The 24415-nt window shown below is 33.6% G+C and overlaps 1 protein-coding gene across 1 annotated transcript; it reads right to left on the bottom strand.

Moving 5' to 3' along the window:
- Positions 1 to 946: 946 nt before the first annotated feature.
- Positions 947 to 24415, bottom strand: HELRODRAFT_112655 (hypothetical protein; the record flags this gene model as incomplete). Its single annotated transcript, XM_009022136.1, has 22 exons — positions 947 to 1153; positions 1458 to 1658; positions 2173 to 2303; positions 2731 to 2785; positions 3176 to 3403; positions 3857 to 4099; positions 4786 to 5062; positions 5728 to 5785; positions 6149 to 6225; positions 6543 to 6701; positions 7163 to 7278; positions 7570 to 7725; positions 8155 to 8316; positions 8707 to 8812; positions 9000 to 9110; positions 11300 to 11391; positions 14467 to 14637; positions 15289 to 15440; positions 15790 to 15901; positions 19876 to 19972; positions 23617 to 23678; positions 24080 to 24415. The coding sequence occupies 22 exons, from the start codon at positions 24413 to 24415 to the stop codon at positions 947 to 949; spliced, it is 3309 nt and encodes a 1102-aa protein (XP_009020384.1).

The raw sequence follows: 24415 nt of genomic DNA, 5'->3' as shown, positions 1-24415 counted from the left end.
TAACTCATTTTCATTCAGTAAATAAATAATTTCAATCATTCTTCTCAATTCTTCTACTAACTTAGTCTCTCATTCAATCAGACAACATCTCAACCGTAACTCTAGCGTCGAAATCAATTATAAAACAGCGCGCAGTTTTGCTTATTCATAATTCATCTGTTCATATTTTCTTCTATATACGTTATCATCAAAATATTTTTATCAATTTTTTACAAGTTAGACAGACATATCGGCATATTTGTACATTATATATATATATATATATATATATATATATATATATATATATATATATACGTGTGTGTGTGTTTGTGTATGTACGTAGGTATACTATATATATATACTTTATATGCAAAATTATTAAAGATCTAATTGTGGCAATCACAGACCAGATGATGACAGCTCTAGTTAAATAAAATTGTGTAGTTTGTAGTGCACGAACATGAGGAGAGCCAACAACAGTTTAGCAAAACATGACTAATTACGGAGCACAAAAAAAATGCACGCCAACCTCAAAACATACGCTAGCATTTGTCATTATTCATTGGCAGTTTTCCTATCAGCTGGCTGGCTAGTATTATAAAATGAAAAATGTATTAAAACGGAAAATTAACCGATACCGATGGCATCACATCTATCTACCAAACAACCCGACCGTTTATGAGGTAGCAGCAAAACGTCAGTGAACTGGCCAACTATCACCTGGAAGAGCCAGCCAAACCCTGGCTACTGTTGTTGATGATGCTCGTTTCTCCCAACAAGCGAGGTCTTCGCCTCTTCTTTCTCCTCGTCGTCGGTCGTTCGGTGATTTCGAACGGTCGCAAGCAAAAGACCTGGTATGGGAGGATGAAAAATGTTAGATTAGGTTTTGTGACTTTTATATTTATCAGCAATAAATTAAAATTTAACTTCATTTGGTGATTATTACCAGACTGTATGATGACTGTCAAATGTGAAAAACTTGAAAGAACCTCTGCACCTTATCAGTTAGAATAAGTTGGAAATTTTCGGGGGGGTTTGTGATGACAAAACGTTTAGCGGAAGGGTTGGTGTCTGCACTGTTGAGCGGATCCATGTAGCGGTACAATCCGAAACAGAGAATGCCGTATTTTCGTAATGCGTAGGAGAAGAGCATCCCGTACGTGGCGTTTTCCTGTCGGTTGCAGAGTTGGGGGTTTGCGTCCAAAATGGAGAAAAAATAATTATTTTAAATCAATTTTCGTTTTGATTATTGCAGAATTTTTATTAAAACGTAGTATTGTAAAAGATAAAAAAAATATTTTGCATTTTTTTTAAACATTTCTTTGATTTCAAAACTTCTGCTTTTAGAGCTTTTTCAATGTAATTATTAAACAGATAAAAAACGACTGACTCTAACAATGCTAACAAAAGCTCTTTAATTATTTTAACTACCGATTTTTCAACGTACATAACAAAATCCTCTAATTAAGGCTCACCCCGAGAACATCAAACGGTTCATCGGTGAGGTTCAATTGAGTAACTCGACTTCTGTCTCGGATCGTCGTGAATTCAGGTGGGCTTGGAGTGTTGTTCCCTCGCATGCCGATTCCCTCTGCCAGGATTTGTTCCAGTTCCGGTGTGGCGCCTCCCGTTATGAGGGTTCGTATCAGGGTGAGGGCGTTTTCGTTGAAGTAAGTCTGGAGAGATGTTGGTGGTGGTTGGTGGTGTGTTGCTGGCTGGTTGTTCGGTGGTTGGTTGGTTGGTTGATAGACAAATGTGGGTTTTATGACTTTGAAAAAAATTTAATCGCTTGGCTGATATTTCAGTTCGGTACGTTGAATTGTTTAAACACGTTTCAACCCACTAATCTGTTTCCTTCCCCATTTCAACTACCATTAAACAAGCGTTTTATGAATTAATTACTTATAGAATATTATTTAAAATAACCTAACAGAACAGAAAAAATTTAACGAGCGAACTTCCCCAAAAATTAGTTCTTAAATGAAAGCATAAATTGTTCATGTAATAATAATAGTAATACACACACACACACACACACACACACACACACACACACACACACACACACACACACACACACACACACACACACACACTCTCCAACGTCTCAAGCATATCCACACTCATACTCACACGCCAACCAAAATATTTGCAGTTTCAATTAACTTTTAAATCGTTCGTTCAGCTTACCGTGCTCATCAGAGAGTCGAGGACGGACACAGCGAAGGCAGTGCCACAGGCAAAGGGCTGCGTGATGTATAGCTCAGTGCCCGGATCGTCTTCATCGTCTTGGTCCAAAAACTGCACATTGGCGTCATTTCCTGCCACGGCAGAAACATCCCAAAAATGTTTTCAAATACTTTTTTTTATATACATTGTAGGCTGAGTTTTGCCAACCATGCACATAATTTGTAGTTTTATGTTGTGCTTTATATGTATCAGACATTTCAACTACTCAAACATATCTACGAACTAGATATAAATCCATCCATGTCAACAAAATTACCATATATATTGATCTAAATCTGAAACGTTAATTAGTTATAAAGTTATCAATAATTTTTGTGACCTAGTTTCGTGAAGTATACGAACAAAAGTATAGGAACTAATTAGTCCTAATGATTTTAAGATAAAATTAGTGTGATAACGATGAAACTGAAGATGATAGCAATGGAACTAGTTAGTTACACGTAACAATTTTTTTTCAAACCCACAACTTTTCCACCTCCTTCCTAACCACCAAATAACCTAATTCAGTTAGCATTGGTATGGACGCCCCAGATTTGATGTGCGTGTGTCGGCGCTTCGAGCGATCGAACGTCACCTGTCGCATGTTTGGACCTGTGTTGATGACGAAGATGATGTGATGATGGGGATGAAGATGTGATGACGCAATGATGATGTTGTTGCTCATGATGCCATGGTTCATCAAGATGACGATGTTCATAATGATGACTTTTACGATGACAATGTTGATGCCTGTGATATATTACAAATTTCTTCTTATTCATGACTTTGATTGCTTTAAAAAGTTCTATATTTTTTCTCAACATTTTAGAAACATCTTGAATTTTTAATGAACATAAACTGAAATTTTATCCGGAAGCGCGCGCAAACACACACACATACAAACACACACACACGAACACACACACGAACACACACACAAACACACACACACGAACACACAAACACGCACTAGACACCCACTTGTCGACCACATGTTGGACCTGTGCACACTCTTCACCTGCTCGTACACATCATCAAAGGTCATGGCTTTGATGTTCAGTGAACACAGGATGGCCTCCTTGTCGACGAGGTTGCAGTCGTCGACGATCGCGTTTCTCGCCGACAGGATGATGCACATGTCGCAGGCGTTTATGTTGCACGCTCTCAGATTGGCTCGGTTCAAGGGCGAGCCCTTTTGGGTGAAATTAAAATCAAATTTTCTTAGGTGGTTTTGCTAGGAAGACATATGAAATTTCCAATGCAAACAAATTGCTCAAATTTAAGTTATTGGCTTAAATGGCAGCGGGCCAATAAAACTACTTCTAGAAATAATACTCATTCAACACGATTTCGCTATTTCAGGCATCATAATAAGAGGGCAATTTATTTTCACAACACATGAAAATAGAATATTTTCCGCGTGTTAGTTCAGACAGTAGAGGTGTCGTACCTTACGACCTTCCTACACCATGAACTGTTCCAAAAGTTTTTTGTGCAGTTTACTAACAAGCTCCGTCCATACAAACAATTGCGTATATTCTACGTGCTATAAAAATTAAAATCCTTGTAGAACAAACATTTAATTTGAAACTAAGTTAGAAGCGATTATCAACGAAAAAAAAAACCATTCATTATATAAACATACATCGATGACAAATATTTTTGGGAAATTCCACAAGTTCTTCCATTCTTTGATCAAGTAGTCCTTATCACAAACGATGACCACAGACTTGAGCTCTGTGAAATGATAATTGCTAGACCTCAGTGGCATGACCAGGTTCCTCAGGCCGATGACCGGCGAGTGAGGGTCAGCAAACAGGCAGACAACAACGTGATTGCAGAATGAATACGGAGGTGATGAAGTCGACGACGACGACGACGATGAGTGCTGCTGCTGCTGCGGTGGTGATGATGACGACGATTGGTTTTGTTGTTGTTGCTGTTGGACAAAGTATAAACACGAATTTCTATCCTGTTTTGTGTTTTTGAAAATATTTTTGCTGTAGGTGAGTTGATTTGTTTTTAAGAATGTATGTAGAATTCGTACAATTTGACGCCATGGTGTAGCGGTAAATTTTGACCGGATTCGATTACACAGAGATCCGCCCCCATCACATTGAATGTGTTGTGCATCATTTCACGTGTATCTACATCTACAACTACGTGCACTGTTTGTTTGCTCTTGTTGCTGGCTCCGGAAAACATTGCAGAGAGAATTGAAACAAACTAGTTGGAACTTCATCACGTCGTGCCAACTTGTCCGTTGATATTCAAAAGTCGTTTTTTTTAATAAAGTTGAATAAAATAAAATTTATATGATTATCCAATGTCTCATTTTAAAATGTTTTCGTTTCAGAGTCAATAAAAACATCAAAACATTAAGGTTATCATTGCTAACATTGTATTATAAATTGGCATCATTTAGAAAATAAATCGAACTTCCTTGTTATTATTTTTGACAATATATAATTGATTCCAATAGATAAAAATTTGTCGGTTAAAAATTCCAACATGTAAAAATTTGTCGGTAAATGGTTTTATATAAGAAAAACTGTAGAAGATGTCACGACTAACAATAATACAAGATTCTAAGGTTTGTGGTGGGCACCAGTGGAACATGAGCGTGCTGTCAAACTTGTTGTAAGGTTCATTCATCAGGAGTTCTGTGGCTGATGTAACCGCGCTTGTCACCGCTGCTGGCTGGGTCGTTGTGGCCGAGAGTTGTTGCGTTGCTGGAATGCTAAAACTAATTGTTGAAGTTGGTGTCGCGGCTGCCGACCGGCCTGAGAACATGTTGATGTTGTTGCCGATGCTGCTGCGTGAGTAGGAGGACCTTTTCAACGCGTTTGTTCTATTGGACGTTCGTGTTTGGTGTGTAAGATACAGAGATTGTGTAAGATATAGAGATTGTGTAAGATACAGAGATTGTGTAAGATACAGAGATTGTGTAAGATACAGAGATTTTGTAAAATACATAGATTGTGTAAGATACTGAGATTGTGTAAGATATAGAGATTGTGTGAGATATAGAGATTGTGTAAGATATAGAGATTGTGTGAGATATGAGATTGTGTAAGATATAGAGATTGTGTAAGATACAGAGATTGTGTAAGATACAGAGATTGTGTAAGATACAGAGATTTTGTAAAATACATAGATTGTGTAAGATACTGAGATTGTGTAAGATATAGAGATTGTGTGAGATATAGAGATTGTGTAAGATATAGAGATTGTGTAAGATATAGAGATTGTGTAAGATATAGAGATGGTGTAAGATAAGGCAAAATTGGAATGAATTAGAATAATTTTGATGCCATTTGCTTTTAATGTGATTGGAATTCTCAAAAATAACAAATGTAAGCATACAACACGCTCTGATTTATGAGGGCAGGGTTTGAGTCTGACAAATTTTAGAACAAATTAAGAACACTAAATGGAACAAACAAAACAATCGACAAAGAGTTAAGACGGTTTAAACTATTTGATATTTTAATAAAATAAAATAAAATAACTCACCGTAACAAAACTGATGTTCCTCCAATTCGGTTGTACTTCGATGGCAACTGTATGACGGCTGGTGAATGGATGGATTGTTAAATGGATTAATGGATAGATAGATGGATAGGTTATTGAATGAATGAATAAATAGATAGAAGGATAATAGATGGATAGATAGATATATTAAAAGATGAACGAATGGTTAGTTGAACTAATTAATCAATTGTTGAAAAAAATTAAATTGCCGAATTTACAAAATTAATTCACGCTGTTTCGAACTAGTGAATAAAAAAATTGAATAACATTGAAATAATCTTTAAATTTGATAAAAATGAGATGAATTTCAAAATGAACAATAATAATTAATTAAATTATTAATTGATTTAATTAATTGATAGATTATTTAGTTGATTCATAAATCATTCCTCGTTAAACGAACCTGTCCTACAAAGGCACTTTTTGATTTGTTTGTAATCAATCGTGCTGTAGTGACAGTACTGGCAATAATAATAGGCTCTGCAAAAAGTGTGCGTGTGTTTATGTGTGTGTGTGTGTGTGTGTACATATGTGTGTGTGCGTGCGTGTGTGTGTGTAAAAATAAGCTTGAGGAAATACTATATTTAATTAATAAAGAAATGTTTCGCATATCAACTTTCAAAATACACTTGTCTTAAACTGTTTCAACATCCGAGTAGACAATGTTATCTCAAACACCAAAATCGCCATCCTCATTGTCATCATCATCATTATCATCCTCATCATTCGCCATCACCACCACTATCATCAGCATCTTCTTCTTCTTCATCATCATTCCACTCACCACACCTAATCACCTCTTAACTTCATCAGCAGACTCTGCAATGAAGAAACCCCTGATGTTGGATTCGAGTTTGACGTCGTACCTAGGGTTGATGAGGATGTAACTCTCGTCGGCGCCTTCCTGCCTCGCTTCGATGGCGATCAGCAGCAGCTTCAACTTCAAGAAACACAACCTGTCAGTTGAAACTTGATGGTCAACTTTCTCGTGTAGGTCGGTAGGTAGAGAATGAATACACTTCCAACACAAATACAAACACTCATACACACACAAAGTTAAATTTGCTTATCCATTTACGAGTTTTATTTCAGCGTTGTCAGCAAGCAAGCAGTTTAAGGTATGAGTCTCTTTCTTATAAAAAAAGCAGTGAAAACTTTCAAACGCTCTGTTTTTATTGAACAAAATAAAGTTAACTTTTAGAACTTTTTCAAGGATAAAGTTCATTAACGTATTAACATTGTAATCAACTTTTCAATTCAATCAAGCAGATTAATATTTGAAGTATGTTTTTTCACTAATTTCATTAAAACTTACTCTTTATAATAATTTCTAAACTAATTTTATTAGCGCACACTTTTCAGAAACCATTCACCAATAAAAAAAAATTAATCCGCCAGGGCCACCGAAGCTACCAACTCAGCAGCTTCTGGAAAAGTGAGTCCTGCAAATGAGTTGGAGAGAAGTTCCGTGTACATCTCCATGCCGGTGCCTCGTAAGTAATCATTCAGCCACTGTGGCATATCAGGACTTAACTTTGGGAGGTAATTTTAAAAAACAACATTTCCACGATGGTATGATGTGACGACGGAGATGTAATGATATGAGTGAGAGTGCCTAGAGGCGATCACATCAAACATATACAGAACGAATTAGAACGAATGAATTTAGAAAACCAAAATTATTTTTCAAGCAGTAACAGTATTTTGCAAATTATAACTCAATTTTACCCATATTGTATTATAAAATAAGATGTAAGAATCTATGTACATCTAACTCAGACTAAACAAATCGACTAACTAATCAGCCCATAGACAACAACTCACCGTCTTATAGGATCTCATACTAAAGAGATTAGCCATCAACGTTGAAAAACCAGGAGCCAAGCAGCTCTGAGCTAAGAAACCTAACTTCAGTTCCGCCAGACAGACGCAGTCATCTCCTCTCTTCCAATTCCAGCTGGGAATATTTAGCAGGTACGCCTAAAATGGAAAAACCCAACTAAACAAAGCCTCTTTTTTTAACTAATTTTAACATTTTTTCACTGAAGATGATGAAAATTTCAAATGTGAGAATATTCGTATCTAATATTTATAACGACTGTCGAAAAGATGCCACATGATGAAAAAAAAGGTTAACATTAGCTCAGCTCAAATTAACTCAGTTTTTTTTTAAATATTCATTTTTTTAATCAATAAACAAAAACAGAATAATCAGTAATAATCTTCTCCTGAAAACATTTCCAAGGGTGCCGACACGCAAACAACCCAGGTGAATAAGCACGAATACACGCAGCACACACACAGCATGAGATAAGCGGGGGTTCCTTTGCGTTCGAACTCAGTCCTTGCAACGGCAAGAACAGGCAGCTTAACCACTGCACCATCAGATTTTATTTAAAAGTTTTAAACTCTACCAGCCTTATTGTGGTATTGGAGCAGCTGGATGATGACGCGGATGTCGTCGCAGTAGTTTTTGATGGAGACCACCCTGAGGATGTTGGCAGCGTCTTCAGCGTCCGGGTCTTCGCAGTACTTGTCGGCCAGCACCAGACAGGCGTGAGCTCTCTTGATCTGTATCCATGAATGATCATGATGTAAGGAAAGTTGGATCCAAATTCCAAAAAGAATTTTTTGTATTAAAAGAAAGTTATACGGTATACGTTTCATTTATAAACGGTTTTATGACAATTACGTCAATGCAGTGAACTTTATTTTAATCAACATTAAACGCGCTAACGAATCCCATTCCATGCGAATGTTTAACAACGGCAATTTTTCATCGTCTTTCAGAGCACAAAAACAGTTTTAAAACTTTAATTTGTTTGTTCATTATTTCAATTGAAATGGTTTAAAATATTTTACTTGCATAAATTGAGACCACGAAGAATGCATTAAATTTTACATCGGATTAAAATAAATGCAGAAGAAAAAGAAGAAGAGACTGCAAGAGAATGAACAAACATTGACACGATGGAGGTCGTTGGCGTCCATGACAGTCCCTTGGAAGTACTCCACCTGGGTCAGGTGGCGTTTGAACAAGCCCTCCAGCTCCAAATCTGGCTCTTTTCTGTTTTTCAAAACAAATAAAGAGGTTGAACAAGTTGAAAAATCATTTGAATAATTTTATGACATAATAAATAACTGAATTTTTAATTATAAACGGCAATAGAAACATAATGAATCGATTTCACGTTTTTGGGAGAAGAAATTTTTTTAAAATTATTCCATCTCAAAGGTATGAACTACAGAGTAACCTGTTCATTATAACAAGAACGACGCCCATGTCCTCCCTATCTTTGTGCAGAAAGTCCGACATGAAGTTCGTGACCGACTCATACGTTATGTGGCCACACAGTACAATGTGTCTACGGGATGTAGTTAAAATTAGAACACTTATTGTTAAGAATAAATGGCAATAAGTGAGTTGGCTCTTATGGTAAATATTGAGAAATTTAATGAATGAATGTCTAAATGGTGTGCGATTTAAGTTGTTCTGTGGATTTCTAAGGTGCATATTCTAACGGTTGGTTGTTAGAAGCTGCTTTGGCTAATAAGCTCTCAACGGAGTTCGTTGTGGTAAAGTGTACAAAAAGCACTAGAATAGATTTGTTAAAATGATGAAAATAAAGAAAAAACTTGAACTGAAAAGATTTTAAACGAGATTTATACGAGATTTACAGTGAAATGAAAAAAAATGAATCCATAAGCTAGCATGTTTTATGATAAAGAAACAGTGATGAAGCAACAAATTTTATAGCGACTTGATATGTAAATAATATTGATTAGTAGATGTAGAAAATGATATAATGATATATAGATCTATATTTAAATTAAGAAATAACCATACAAAAATATACATACAAAAAACTACAGATTGGAAGTGAAGTCCTAGATTTAAACGAATGGTTAATAGATCAAAAGAAACGCGGTTCCAGACCGATAAATGTATGCGGAGTGCAATTTCTTGTTACAATCACAAGTCAGTACAATTGGCATCTCATCATTATTGCTATTAATATTAATGTTGTAGCTTTTATTATTATTGCCATTATTTTTATTACACTTATTATTGTTATTACCATTATTATTATTACTGTGGGATTCTGATATTAACAGCAGCTGGGTAAAAGAGAGTAAGAGAATGTCAACAAACACGTCTGAAATGGCGGTAAAGATAGATAGAATGGTACAAGAGGTTGAAGGTTATTGACATGGTTTATACTCCTTCGTCAAGAGTGATGAATAGTTCTTTAAAATTCAAATATGTCTGAAACTGTTGCCAGAACATTGGAAGGGATGTAAAAGGAAATGTTAATGTTATTAACGTGGATAAATTTTGTTTTATAAATTTTTTGATTTGATGAAATAAATATTTAAATTTGTACATATCTTCAAAGAAAACGATTAGAGAGTTGTGATGGAATGGTTTTAGAATTTGAAAAATTTTGACAATTTTATTACAAATTAGGCCGTAGAAAATAGGCGATAAAGAATCATTAAAGAAACAAATTGTTATTCCAAACCAGAAAATATTTAGCTCATCATAAATGAATGAGGAAAAATCTCCAGAAGCGAAAGTAAAATAAATAAAACCACGGCGCAGAAAAAAGATACAGAAATGGGTTACATCTTACGCGGGTAACTTATATCACAAACTAACAATATTGTTAAACATTCATACCATTGCTATGTAAACTACATCGAAAAGCATTGCATTCTTTCTACATACCAAAGTTATTTTTTTTCACACGCGCGCACACGCACGCACGCATACACACACATAAATATATAATTACAGAATGAGACAAACCAACAAGTAAACAAACAAACGAACAAGCAAACAAATGAAAAACAAACGAACGAACGAACAAACTCGGTTTAAAAACAAACAAATGAATGCGAATGAAAATCAATGCCTCCAACTGAAACATTATAGTGGCGAGGATTCTTATGTAAGTTGTTTCTGCCGTTGGTGGCGTCGGGTATGATGATAACAGTGATGAGTGACAATGAGGTGATCAAAACTCATGATGACGATTCGGATGACGATGATTACGATAATGATTATGATTGTGATAATGATGATATGACGAAAACTGTAGATAGTGACGCAGATAATAATAAAGATGACGATGACGATGACGAATTTAGGTGATAAACCGATATCCAGTAGACGACCCGCTGGATCAGACTAACGATCGTCGATCATGTTTCAAATTATTTTTCCATTTATACTTCAAATTATCTTTCTTATCGTGGCTGGTCTTAATCTCAATATCAAAAGTAAATAAATAGTAGAGAGAGAGAGAGAGAGAGAGAGAGAGAGAGAGAGAGAGAGAGAGAGAAAGAGAGTATTTTCAATTTTTTTAATTCTAGATCTGGATTATCTTGAAATTGTTTGTTTTTGAACTCTTTAATAAAATCATACATCTCTATTATTATTACATATATATTTGAAATAATCTTCAAATGGTCACATACCTCTCAATGATATCTTAATGACCTCTCAATGACCTCAAACTGACCTATATAAAGAAAAAAAAAGTTCACTGACTTTTTTCCACCTTCAGTTTTGTAGGCCCCTCCATATTTGCTTCTCGTTCCCAGAATGTCCATTATCTCTGGAATGAAGCTAGCAAACATGGCCTAATGGTGATGGTGAATGATGGTGATTTAGATATGATGATGATGACGATGATGGTATGGTGATGATGATGATGATGACGATGATAAAGAAGAAATAATGATGGAGGGAAGGAAGATGGCGAGATGATGAAAGGATATTATGAAGTGATGATGTTCACAACAGCTGATCGCAAAAAAGCAGGAAATCAAAGAAGACTATGATGTAGATATTTATAACTAGCTAAAGTAACAGGAGTAAAAATAATATTGCCAATGTTGCAACTGAAAGAACATGAAGATACATTTCGTGTTATCGTTTGAAAATAAGTTTTCAGTGTAGTTTTGACTTTAATATTTGACCTGAAAACAAATCACTTGTCAACAATTTGCTTGCAACATTGGGTAAATTTGATAAAAAAATTAAATTTATTAGGTCTTTAAATCAAACTTTTTCATCCATGTAAAAATTAAATCGGCCTAATAGGGTAAAATTATTTCCAACCATGTTTGAAGATAATTTTTCATTTGAAGTTCAGAAACAAAATTAAATGCATACTATTGAGCATTATTTTTTTAACAATGTTGATATTTAGGACATGTTTCAACAAACGCTTGCGACTGAAATTAAATAATTTTAAGATTTAACAAACATCTCTCTGCATTTATTGCACTGTAACCTATTTCATTTTAATTATTACTAAACTAAACAATGTTTAAAAACATCATGAATATTGTCATATCTGTTGGTATTAATGCTATGACAAATGAATCGTTGTTACGATATGTCGTTGTTCGTTGCTGTGATCTGATTTTGTAGTTGTGGTTGTAGCTGTAGTTGTTTCGTTGTCTTTACAAGCGATAACACAAACGATCAAAGGAGTAAAAATCTCGAGTACCTCCACCTAACTATCTTGCATTCAAATTTATAGGAATTCGCACTTAAATGTATTCAGATAGTTCCTCATTTTTATTTCTGTGAAACATTCAACGTTCATAAAACTTTTTAAAATTACTATTTTATAAAATTTTCTGCTCAGCAGTTGATTTGAGTGAACAAGAGTTTATAAAACAGACAGCTGGCATCCTGTGCTAGTTTCAATCCAAATAATTTATTTTAGATCTGCGTTCGTTTGAAAATCACATGTTCAATTAACTCATATGTTGTTATTCACAAGTAAATCTTTTTTTAAGATACTAACATCACTTACTGTCTATCTACACTGTAAGAGTCTGTTTGTATCGTTATTTGTTGCCTGTACTGAGTTAGCAACTGTTTGAAATTGGCCAAGGTTTCACTACAAAATATTGCTTCGTTCATTTTTTTTGTCTGTGTTGAACTTAAAACTTTTCTCCCTAAAAATATTCAAAGATTTTAAAGATATTCAAAGATTAAGTTTGGCAAGTTCGTTAACGTTCTAGATGTTAATATCGTAATGACAATCAGTTTAAATAGACTTTTTTGATCAGATTAACTTCAAAAAATTTAAATAATTTACGTTCACCTAAAATCTGATGTAATTTATAAAAAAATTATTTGAATTCGTAAATAAACTCAATAACTTCGTTTAGGCTTTGCTTATCTAATGTTTGAATGAAATTTTAAATCTAGAACTAGTTTGCTCTCTACTTCGTTTAAAGATTATAATTCTTGACGACGTCCGATGCAATTTCAAACTGTATACTTCTGCCAATTTCAATTTTTTAGAATGTTTTTTTACAATTAAAATTATTTTTTTAATTTAAACTTAATCTGAATTATATAATTTTCAGTTTCATATGAAACTTATAATGTTGTCTCAAGTGTATAGTGTTCAAACCAAAGATTTATACTGGTTAAGAATGTAAAAATTGCTTTCACCCATACATTCATGGAGTTTGAGTTTTTATAGCGCGTTTATCTTTTTCTCCTTCTTTTGTCAGTTTTGCAGAGCACACAGAGGAAGAAGTTGGTTTCATTGTATGATGTAATCAGAAGTGTTGAAGAGTTTATCAATTTGATGATCGCAGTTGTAGCGGTTTGCCTAGAAGCGATCAAACAATCCAGACATCTCGAAGATAACGTTGTTATCGTAAAACATGCACTTAATATTAACTTCATTTTATTTCTTTTTTTATTTGTAAGTTTTTTTTTCAAGCGATTTCGACACGGAATCCTATAAAAATGTTTCGGGAATGTTTAACGGATGTATTTAGTGGTATAATTCTTTTAAATTTTTAAGCCTGAAAATAGATACCCTGCCGTCTCTAATTTTTAACCGCATGCTTTGTGCAGAACGTTTTTGTAAACTTGTCAGTTTTTGTGGAAGTTTCCTCAGCATCATCATCATCGCCATCGTCGTCATCATCATCACCATCATCATCGTCATTATCATCATCTTCGTCATTATCATCATCGTCGTCATCCTCACCATCACCACCACCTTCATCACAATCTTTATTGTCATCATCATCGTTGTCATCACCATCATCATGATCATCACCATATCATCATCATCTTCATCATCATCCCCATAGTCACATCTTAACTCCCAACGTTCATGTTTATGTTGGTGTAAGTCAGTTTTGTTGATGCATACCTAGGGCTCGTATCATTCGATGAATATATTCCATACGGGCCAACTTTCACGAGGACAATTTATTAGTAAACAATTATGAAATAATTATTTTATGCGGATTTTTATGAGTCTGAAAATTATCAGGTTGTTGACTTTTAAATGCTTCCTTGCTGAACGTATCAAATCGCGCAGGCGCAATAGAAGTCGGTTAATGGAACAGCACTGGAATTTGAACCATGTGGTCCGATTAAGCGGTTATTACAATTAATCAGAAATCACTAAAGATATACAAACTAGATATACAAATAGAATAGAGAATAGTTAAAAATTAAGAACTAAGTACATAATAACATGTACGTAGGTATAACTACATTGAAATGTGACTGCATTTTCAGCTTGGTAGCGATGATGCAATCAGCAATGAATTGAAACTTCACAAAGTTGAGAAGGCAGTGACACTCCCAAATAAATAACTGTATTTAAAATAGTCTCAACCCTAATCTTATAAACGAAAAAATTAACTGATGACAAACAAACTAACAAGAGCTCCTAATATGAAGAAGACCATGAATATCCTTCCGAGTGTCGTGTGGCAGTAGGTGTCGCCGTAGCCGACGGTCGACATGGTGACGAGCGTGAAGTAGACGCATTCCCAATACGACATGGCGTGAATGTTTGTGAAGCCCGTGAACGGATCGCCAGAGTTCTCAACCTTATGAGAATGATGAAGATGATGATGAGGATGATGAAGATGAAGAGAGGGATAATGATGATGACGATGATGATTGGAATGATGGTGACGATGATGGTGACGATGATGACGGTGATTATGGTTACAATGATGGTGATGGTGACGATGGTGACGATGACGATGATTATGGTGACGATGATGATGAGGATGATAATGATAAATAGACGAATGAGGAGAAGAAAGATGGTGAAGATTATAAAGAAACCTGAAGAATGATGATGATGTGTATCATATGATGTGTTTTGTAACAAGTGTTGGTTTATCATGACAGCTTGAATAACTAACAAATGGTATAGTCAATCTTGTTATTATCATCAAACCAGCCGACAGACAGACCAAATAATCGATCAACCAGCCGACCGACCAATCAATCAACCGAATAACCAAATAACCAATCAATCATCTGACCAACAAAAAAACCAACCAATAGACCAACCAATAGACCAACCAATAGACCAACCAATAGACCAACCATCTGACTAACCAACTGACCAACAAACCAACCAACAGGCTAACCAACTGATCAACCAACCGACCAACCAAGTAACCAACTAACTGACTAACTAACTAACCAACCAACCAACCAACCGACCGACCGACCAACCAACCAACCAGATGAACAAATCCGGCGCCAGTGAACCAGACGCTGATAAGAGTGGAGACCAGCTGACACAACCTGATGCTGTTGCTGGTCTTGAGGACATTGAGGTACTGTAAGACATCTGGTATAGTCATGAGACGCAAGGCGCGGGTGAATCTTAACCCTGTAATTTAGGTGCGCCAAAAAAGTTGCAAACTATTTTTTTCAATTAGTATGTGTGTGTGTATGTGTGTGTGTGTGTGTGTGTATATGTGTGTGTATGTGTGTGTGTGTATGTGTGTGTGTGTGTGAATGATTTAATGATTAGGCTCTAATTACACAAAGATAAATGAAAAAGTATAATAAAATTAGGTGGGCCTTTGAAAATTAGGTAATGGCCATGCAGCATGTTGATAATCAGCAGACCTAGATAGCAATTGATCAAAACGATTTAAACATTAAACAGTCTGGAATCTTTATTCCATCGAGCAAATTAAAAAAAAGTGAGAAATTGGAAAATGGCGACGACTGACCAAGCCAGTTCCGGTTGAGATAGATAGCCACGAAGGATGGAGGAATCGTGAAGTAGTCTACGAGCGAGAATATCTCAAATAAAAAGCTCAACTTGTCCTGCGCCGCTAAAAACTGCATGAGTTAGGGGTTAATTGAATGAATAATTAGTTAATGAATAGTTAATTTAATGAAGTTAGTTTAATAATTAGTTAATAAGTAAATAAGTTAATTAGGTTAATTAAATAATTATTCTGCTTATAAGATCATGGCTGAGGTGTGTGATTACCTACCCCAATCACGTAATATAATTAACGTTACTCATTGTATGTAATAAGTAATTAAATAAATTAATGAATAAATTAATGAGCTAATTATTAATTATTAAATTAATGATTAATTAAATAAATCAATTAATGAAAAAAGAAAATTAACGCCTAAATGAAGAGTCATCTCGATCAATCACTCTAATTATATTTCGACAGTGCACACAAAAAATTGTTTTACGAATGCAAATGACCCAAGGTAGAGTTCATGACCTCAACCTGGAACGGGCTATTTCCAAGCTATACCAAGCGTTAACGTATTTGTAAAATTATTGTGAGTGAGGCCTTGATTCGCAAGTAAATTTATTATTTTTATTTATTTAATATAAAAATTTCTCTGTGAATGCAACAACTATTCATAAATTCGAAGTGCTTCACGTCGGAGAATTGTGTGAAGTAGAGCAGATAGATTGAACAAAATAAATATGAAAAAAAATGCATAAACGAGAGGTTGATTGATGGATGTGGAAGAATGAAGTGTTGAAGGAATGAAAAAGAATGATAATTGACGGCATGAAAATGAAATGAAAGAAACAAAAAAGAAATAAAGATGGATCGACGAACAAGTGGTTAATGAAAGAGCGTTTATTATAACGAATAAATGTGTTGCGGTGATCAAAGGAGGCAATATGTGAGAAGGTAAGCAGTCATTAAGCGAAGTGCTATTAAAACAAAAAAAATAATTAATTAATTGGAAATTAATTAATCAATTGATTGAATAATAATAAAAAGCAAATAAATAACATGAAAAACCATTTTACCCAAATACAAATGATTCGTTGTCAAAAGCTTACAATATAAAATTCTGAATAAAATCCTCATTTCTCTTAAAACCAAAAATATGTTTTTTTTTTTTTTATAAAAATCTGCTGCAACATATTAACAAAGTAAGTAAACATGGATCAATGATGCATGAAAATTACACAGACATACACACACATACACAAACACATCACACACACATACACAAACACATACACACACACAACACACACATACATGGTTATATATAAAAAGTGAATGTGTTTTATATGAGAAAATTGAACACATAATTAGAACTAGCTCGAAAAGCATAATAAATAAATGGTGCCACATGATTTCACATGTCATCAGGTCAAGAGTTGAACTGGAAACACGCATCTAATTCTAAAAAGAATTAGTTTATTCACAAACAATTATTTCTACGACGCGCTGAATAACTCCGCTAAATAACTCCATTTGATCACAGGATCAAACAATTTCATCTTCCCAAATGCGCGAAATAACATGAAGATTTATAGAAAACATATTTCAGTTTGTTTATTTAATAAATAAACCGGAGATGTTATTGCAAACGTTTAACATTGCTTTTCAAAGAAGATTTACACACACACACAACAACAAACATACACATTCACACATACACATCTGCAGGTACACATTTGTAGAACATATATGTGCATATAAGCGTTTACAAAAAAAATGGCGTGATGTATTTCATCCTATTCTTTCATTACAATTCTCCCTTCAGCGTTTTTCCCAAACATCAGCAACAAAGACACACAATGCGTGCGAACACACGCGAAACAACGCATCACACACATTGGCTGTGATAGAAAGGATGCACTGTGCAATCGAATCTGGTCATTGCAAAAGCAGTGCCAAGAACTTTCCCGTTGCATTATCTGAATAACTTTACAATATATATGTTATATTTACGAACATGTATACATATATAATTGAATATTTATACACGCACAGACACACATACATTAGCGTAGACATATACACAAACGAACAAAAACAAACATACACAAACAAAAAATTATACATAGATAATCCTATTTATACACCACATGCATAATAAAGCTGGATGGACTACATTTTTCAATTTATTCTACATTGTTGAGAGTGTTTTGTATATTATATTACAGTGCACGGAGATAAGTTTAAACTAACTCCTCGCACGCATAAAAACGCATTGTTTTTAAAATATGCGAGCGATTATATGTATGTGTATATATGATATAAGAATGTATGTATATACGTATGTAAGTATTGTTTGTTTGTTTGTTGTATGGATGTATGTATGTATGTATGTATGTATTGTTTGTTTGTTTTTTGTATGTATGTATGTACGTACGTATGTACGTACGTATGTATGTATGTGTGTGCGTGTGTATGTTTCTATGTATGTATTATGTATATATGCATTGTTGTAAGCTTAAACGTTCGTAACCTCCAACACTAATCGTTGATCTCTATATTTCCAACACGGTGTTGTTGCTATCAACGATCGTCAAGTGTTCGTTACTCCGTTGGTTCAAGATTTCCGATAGATGAACACAACTGCTTCAATCGCAAACCAATCCAAGTAACTACATAAGTCACAATACAACTACTCTTCAAACCTTGCCACTAACTTCGCTATTCACTGCTTCTTCTATACAAGAGATTCTCAAAATCAAAAGATTATAATAGAGCAAAGATAGCAAATAATCAAGATGATAATAACTAATTCAAATTAATCTATGAGACAATTCCACCATCCCCAAGGTTACTACAGTATGTTTGTATACACACACACACCACACACATACACATACACACACCACGCACACGCATACCACACACACACACACACACACACACACATATACAGACACAAAAACTTACATATACATACATATATATGTACATGATTTAAGAGGTAGGTAAGTAAATAAGGCAAATATGTAGCGATGTACCTCCATGTGCACACACACACACACACAAATAACAAAAACATGGAATTATTAAACTAATAAACAGATAGATGCCGAAAGAATGAGCGACTGAAGATGATGTGTGGAGGAATGAAGTTGCGAATGAATGAATGAAAATTGGATAACGTTGAATGAATGTAACGTGAATGAATGCACGCATAGGTGAATGAATTAATGTTGAATGAATTAATTGGTAAGCGAATATTTGAATGAATTTGAATAAATCAACGACCAATCAAACTAATGAATGAATGAATGAATGAATTAATTAATTAATTGATTAACGAAAGAATGGGATAATAAATAAAAAGTTAATTTAGCGTAAACGATTTTTAAATAATATGATGTACTTACGAGTGAGTGAATGAATGAAAGATGGAGTGAGAAAACGAAGAGATAAATGAAAGAATAGAAGTAAAATAGATCAAATGAACAAGCAAACTTATGTAGGATTCACCATAGAGTCCAAACATATGAAAAAAAAGTTCAAAAACAACTTACCTTATGAACGATTAGTGAGTGCATGAATGAATGAATGAATGGATAAATGAATGAATGGATGAATGAATGATTGAATGATTGAATGAATGAATGAATGTACGAATGAGAAAAAAACCAATGAAAAAACAGAGCAAATTTTGAAAGAACGCAGGAGCGAATGAATGGATAGATGACGCATAGATATCATCAACTTTGAAAAAATAAACTGCCTCGCCGAGCAAAATTTTTTTTTCACATTCACATTTTAAAAAAAACATTCACATTCACCTATTTATTAAATGATATGATAAAATCTTTAAATGAACAACCACATAAAAACCTTACACTGAAAATTTGAGATTAAAAAATTTTAATTAAACAATGAAACGAAGAATAAACAATAATTTGACAACCATTTTATAACAACAATGCTCCTTAGAGCTGCAGATCAGAACGATACATCATCCTAATAACACCGATCATCATCATTGATATTCATCTCTCTTTTATTAACCTGATGAATGGAAACACCAACAACTTGAGAAAAAAAAAGTCTTACCCGAATAAAAAAGTAGAACATGAAAAAGATGTTGAAAATGAGATCGACCTGCTGCGTCGTGCTAGTACTCCACTTCTCGCACGATTCCACTGCTTCCCTAGTGTTTTTTTACAAATTTAATCTTCAATTATTGTTCATTCGTTGTTAATTTAACGTTCATTTAATATTTATTCTGTTTAATCATTCAAGAAATTTTAAATAAGTGGGTTGAATGAAGTGACATGGAAACCTAAAAGCAAGGTATTTCTGTATTTCAGGCTAACATTTATGCGAAACAGTGTATTTTCTTTCTTAACGTAATTCTTTTTGAAGTATCTGCAACACACATACACAACACACAAACACACACACATACATACACAAACGCACGTCACACACACACAAGCCACACGCATACACACAGCGTTTGTGAATAGTCAAAAAATCATTTCATTGGACACATAGCAAACGATATGCTGGGTTCATTGTGCTTTCAAACTAGGCAACTGTAACACTTTATTACACAAAATTCACAAATCTCTAGATGTAAATAAAATGCAAGAAAATTAATTTTCAAGATTGAAAATTTTATTCTACAAAACCATCATCATCAACTGAGTCTCCAATTCTTTATAAAAATTACTGTTAATTTAACTGGGTTATAAATTTTAATGTCTTTGTGAATACCTTCAAGGAAGAATTATAAAAAAGTCATTAAAATGTCACTATAATATACATTCACATTATAAATTTTTCATCATAAATTTTAAAATTTGTATCACAATAAATATCATTCACACGATTGAGTTTTAAAATAATTAATTAATTAACAGATAAACAAGTTTCAATTTTACGCATTCAATTAATTAAAAAAGCCTTTATAATGAGAAAACAGAAAGTTTATTAGCAATAAATCTAAAAATGCTCCTACATCAGGTAATAAATTCTTGGCACAGCATCCTCACAACAACAGCCACGATCTATGCCGACGTGATAGCATACACATAAATACACATCCATGCATACATACACACACACACACACACACACACACACACACACATTCATACACCAACATTCACACATACAATAAACATACACATATACAAAAACATACAGACATACAAATTGTGTACACAACATAGCCATACATACATACATACATACATACATACATACATACATACATACATACATACATACATACATACATACATACATACATACATACATACATACATACATACATACATACATGCTCCTAGACACACAAACTTAGGCACGGATGTACAAGTTCATTCCTAATTTTATAAAAATACACCTACATTCACGCATACATGGGTAAAAATACACACACTCGGACAAAAACAAGTATTTGTTTACAATTTTATACACATATACACACATATGCATATATTCGTCTACACTTTCGCACGTACAAAAGTGTGCTTAAATTCATTCACGCAACAAACATACAACACACAAACATTTAAACACACGCACACACACACACGCACACACACACACACACAATCACATTTAATAATAATTGGACACACATATGCAGACACACATGTTTTCATCTATTCATACAGGAATACATGCTTTCGCATACTAAACGCCTACCGATATTTGCTGAGTTGACTTGGAATTCTGGTTTTTTCAATAATTTGTCAATGTTTTTTTATTAATTTAAAAAAAATCAAAATAGTATAATATTGAGTTTAAAAAACTATAAAGCATATAAATGAAAGTTTTTAAAACTAATCAAATGAATTGGTAAATGAATATTCGTGTGTTTGAATATATTACGTATGTAGCCGCACCACATTCAAATGAAAAAAATTGAGGTTAAAAAAACTCACAATTACAAACAACTATCCAATCGTACAAACATTCTCAAGACGATTTATCGGAATCAAATAAAAATTAAATAGAAACTAATTAGATTCTCCTGTTTACAATCAGGCTTTTTCATATATAATATAACAATATGAGGGATCGGTAAGTGGGCTAGGGCCATACTCTCGATGGAGATATTTGGTATGGTCAATTGGATCAGATTCCTCTTAAGATTTGTAAAAATGTGGGCCCAAAACTACTTTGGCTCATCCTCACAACGATAATGTTAAGTTAAATTTTGTAGAAACCAGAAAAAAGTTAGTCGCTAAGTTTTTTTTAACACACTTTTATGCCCGTCACAACAAAGTTTGTATATATAAGTGTGTGTTTGTGTTTGTATGTATGTGTGTGTGCGTGCGTGTGAGTATATGTAAATAAACATTGGTAGTTGAAAACATATGTAAAATTTGGCTAATTGGCTAATACATCATAAACGTTATTGCAGTTTTGTTGCTGAAACTATTCAGAGACTTTACCAACCAACCACATTTTTTTGACAGATCTGTGGAACGCGACGAAAAAAAGTTTGGAAATCCTAACCCTACACTTGGAAAACCCTAGTCTAAACAATAAAAATGTACTTTGTTTTTTTCATAAAATATTCATATTGTTAATGTTTAATTGATAATTCTAGTATGAATTCCATCGTAATTTTATTTTCATTAATTTTTTTTTCAAAAACTTCTCCTAATTATAAAACAACTAAGTATAAATTATAAAATTTTTAGACTGGTAACAGCTGCAAATAACAGAGGATGAAGTTGTGATAAATTATATACACAGCAAGAAAAAGATAATGTTGGTGCTTATTAGAAAATTAAAGAGCTTGTTAATTTTTTAAAATTCAGAATATCTAATTATTTTCAATTGTATATACGTTTCTCAATATACTATTTCATTATTATTGCAATGATATTTATATAGGGATTGTTAAATTTTAAAAATGTAGCATTTAATAAATAGTTCTTGTATATATTCTATTATTATAACATTAGCAATACTTTATTCCGAAATAATTGTAAAAGTTCGCTATCGCGGGTGGAAGAAATTTAAAGGATTGGGCAAGTACAGCAAAGCTGTAAATTTATCCACCTTAAAATTTGTGAAAATTTTTAAAAGTTATTTCAGAATCCAAAATCCAAAAAAAATGTATTAAACCAACTATGCTACTAGCTATATCATACACATCTTTATATTTTTATAATTATTTGCAAATATAAAGATGTGTATGATATAGCAAGACTGTCGTTATGAGAATATATAATTTTTAAGTGAAACACAAGACCACAATTGAAAAAGTTAAAATGGAAGACGTTAAAATTGAAAACAATTAAAATTGGAGACGTTGAAATTGAAAATGTTAAAATTGAAATGTTAAAACCACAGAAAATATCGACAAGAGCTGAAGAAAACTTAGGAATATACGTGGATTGATTCACTAACAACACCCAGAGCTAAAAAAAAGCTTGAGAACAATCTTCATGAAATGAGCATATTTTCGATATTATCCACTAGTAGAGATCTGATAGCCAATGTTAGAAGTTATACCAGCCAGTGTGTTTATTGTTACTTAGTTACATTACATTCCATTGCTTATTTTTGTCGAGACAACAACGATTTAACAGCAAAGTTAAACAAAATTAATTACAAAATTTTTAAAAACCAAGAGGAACATTAGCACTAAATTAATTAAAATGACATACTATTAACTGACTAGAATTAAGACAGAAGTCTTAATAAAGCTTCAATATATGAACAAAAACCATTACGGAAATTCAATTGAAAAAAATCACAACTAATCACAAAAAAAATCAATCTACCGTAAAAAAATTTATTGACTGTGAAGTATGAAGCACTAACGTCGATGAATCAATGAAGTAGATGATCAGAGAAGCAATGCTCATCAGGAAGACTATCACAACCTGGTGGGATTTTTTTCTCATAAATTTTTAATTTATTACATATTAATTTATTATCATCCTTACAACCTAAGTGGTCATTTGTTTGTGTTGTTTCTAGATGAATATTCAGTTTATTCCATATCAAATCGTATTAATTGTTACCCTTAATAATTATTTATTTCATATCAATTTAGTACACTTTAATAATGAAGAATGTTAGAGTTGACTCTAAAAATGTATGTGAAAGTTCTACCAAAAACATCCCCATTGAAAACTTTTATTTGTGGTTTGATAAGGTGTATTTGTATTGATATTAGAGGTTGTATAATGCAACTTTAAATTTCATATCAAGCAACATTATCAAAATGATTTTATTCTAAATTTTAATGCTAGAAAAGTTGTTTCACACCAACAAGACTCACTAATATTTGTCCAATAGTTGTTTGACCGGATATCAACCCTCCAGCCCAATCCTGAGCCGATGTTAGTGAACCGACTTTTGGCTCCGCTTTGTCTGCTTTTTGTTTCGAAGCCGTTGCGAGAACGCTACTAGCTTCTAAGATAGCTGGAATCTGCTGTTTGCTAGCTCGGAAGATGCTAATCTGGCAGACTGTCCACGAGCAAATCCTCCATATCAAGACGCAGAGCAGTCCTGTGAAGAAGGAGATGAGGCTGGAGCAAAGGAATGCGTACCAGTGGCGATCCTTCAGACATTCGTCGCTTTCCGGACTCAATGTGTTCTCTGAGACGCTCGCCAT

Source organism: Helobdella robusta (genome assembly GCF_000326865.2).
Source record: "Helobdella robusta unplaced genomic scaffold HELROscaffold_30, whole genome shotgun sequence".
NCBI classification, from domain to species: domain Eukaryota; kingdom Metazoa; phylum Annelida; class Clitellata; order Rhynchobdellida; family Glossiphoniidae; genus Helobdella; species Helobdella robusta.
The sequence above is the reverse complement of the archived record's forward strand: the minus strand, read 5'-3'. Positions and strand labels throughout refer to the sequence as shown.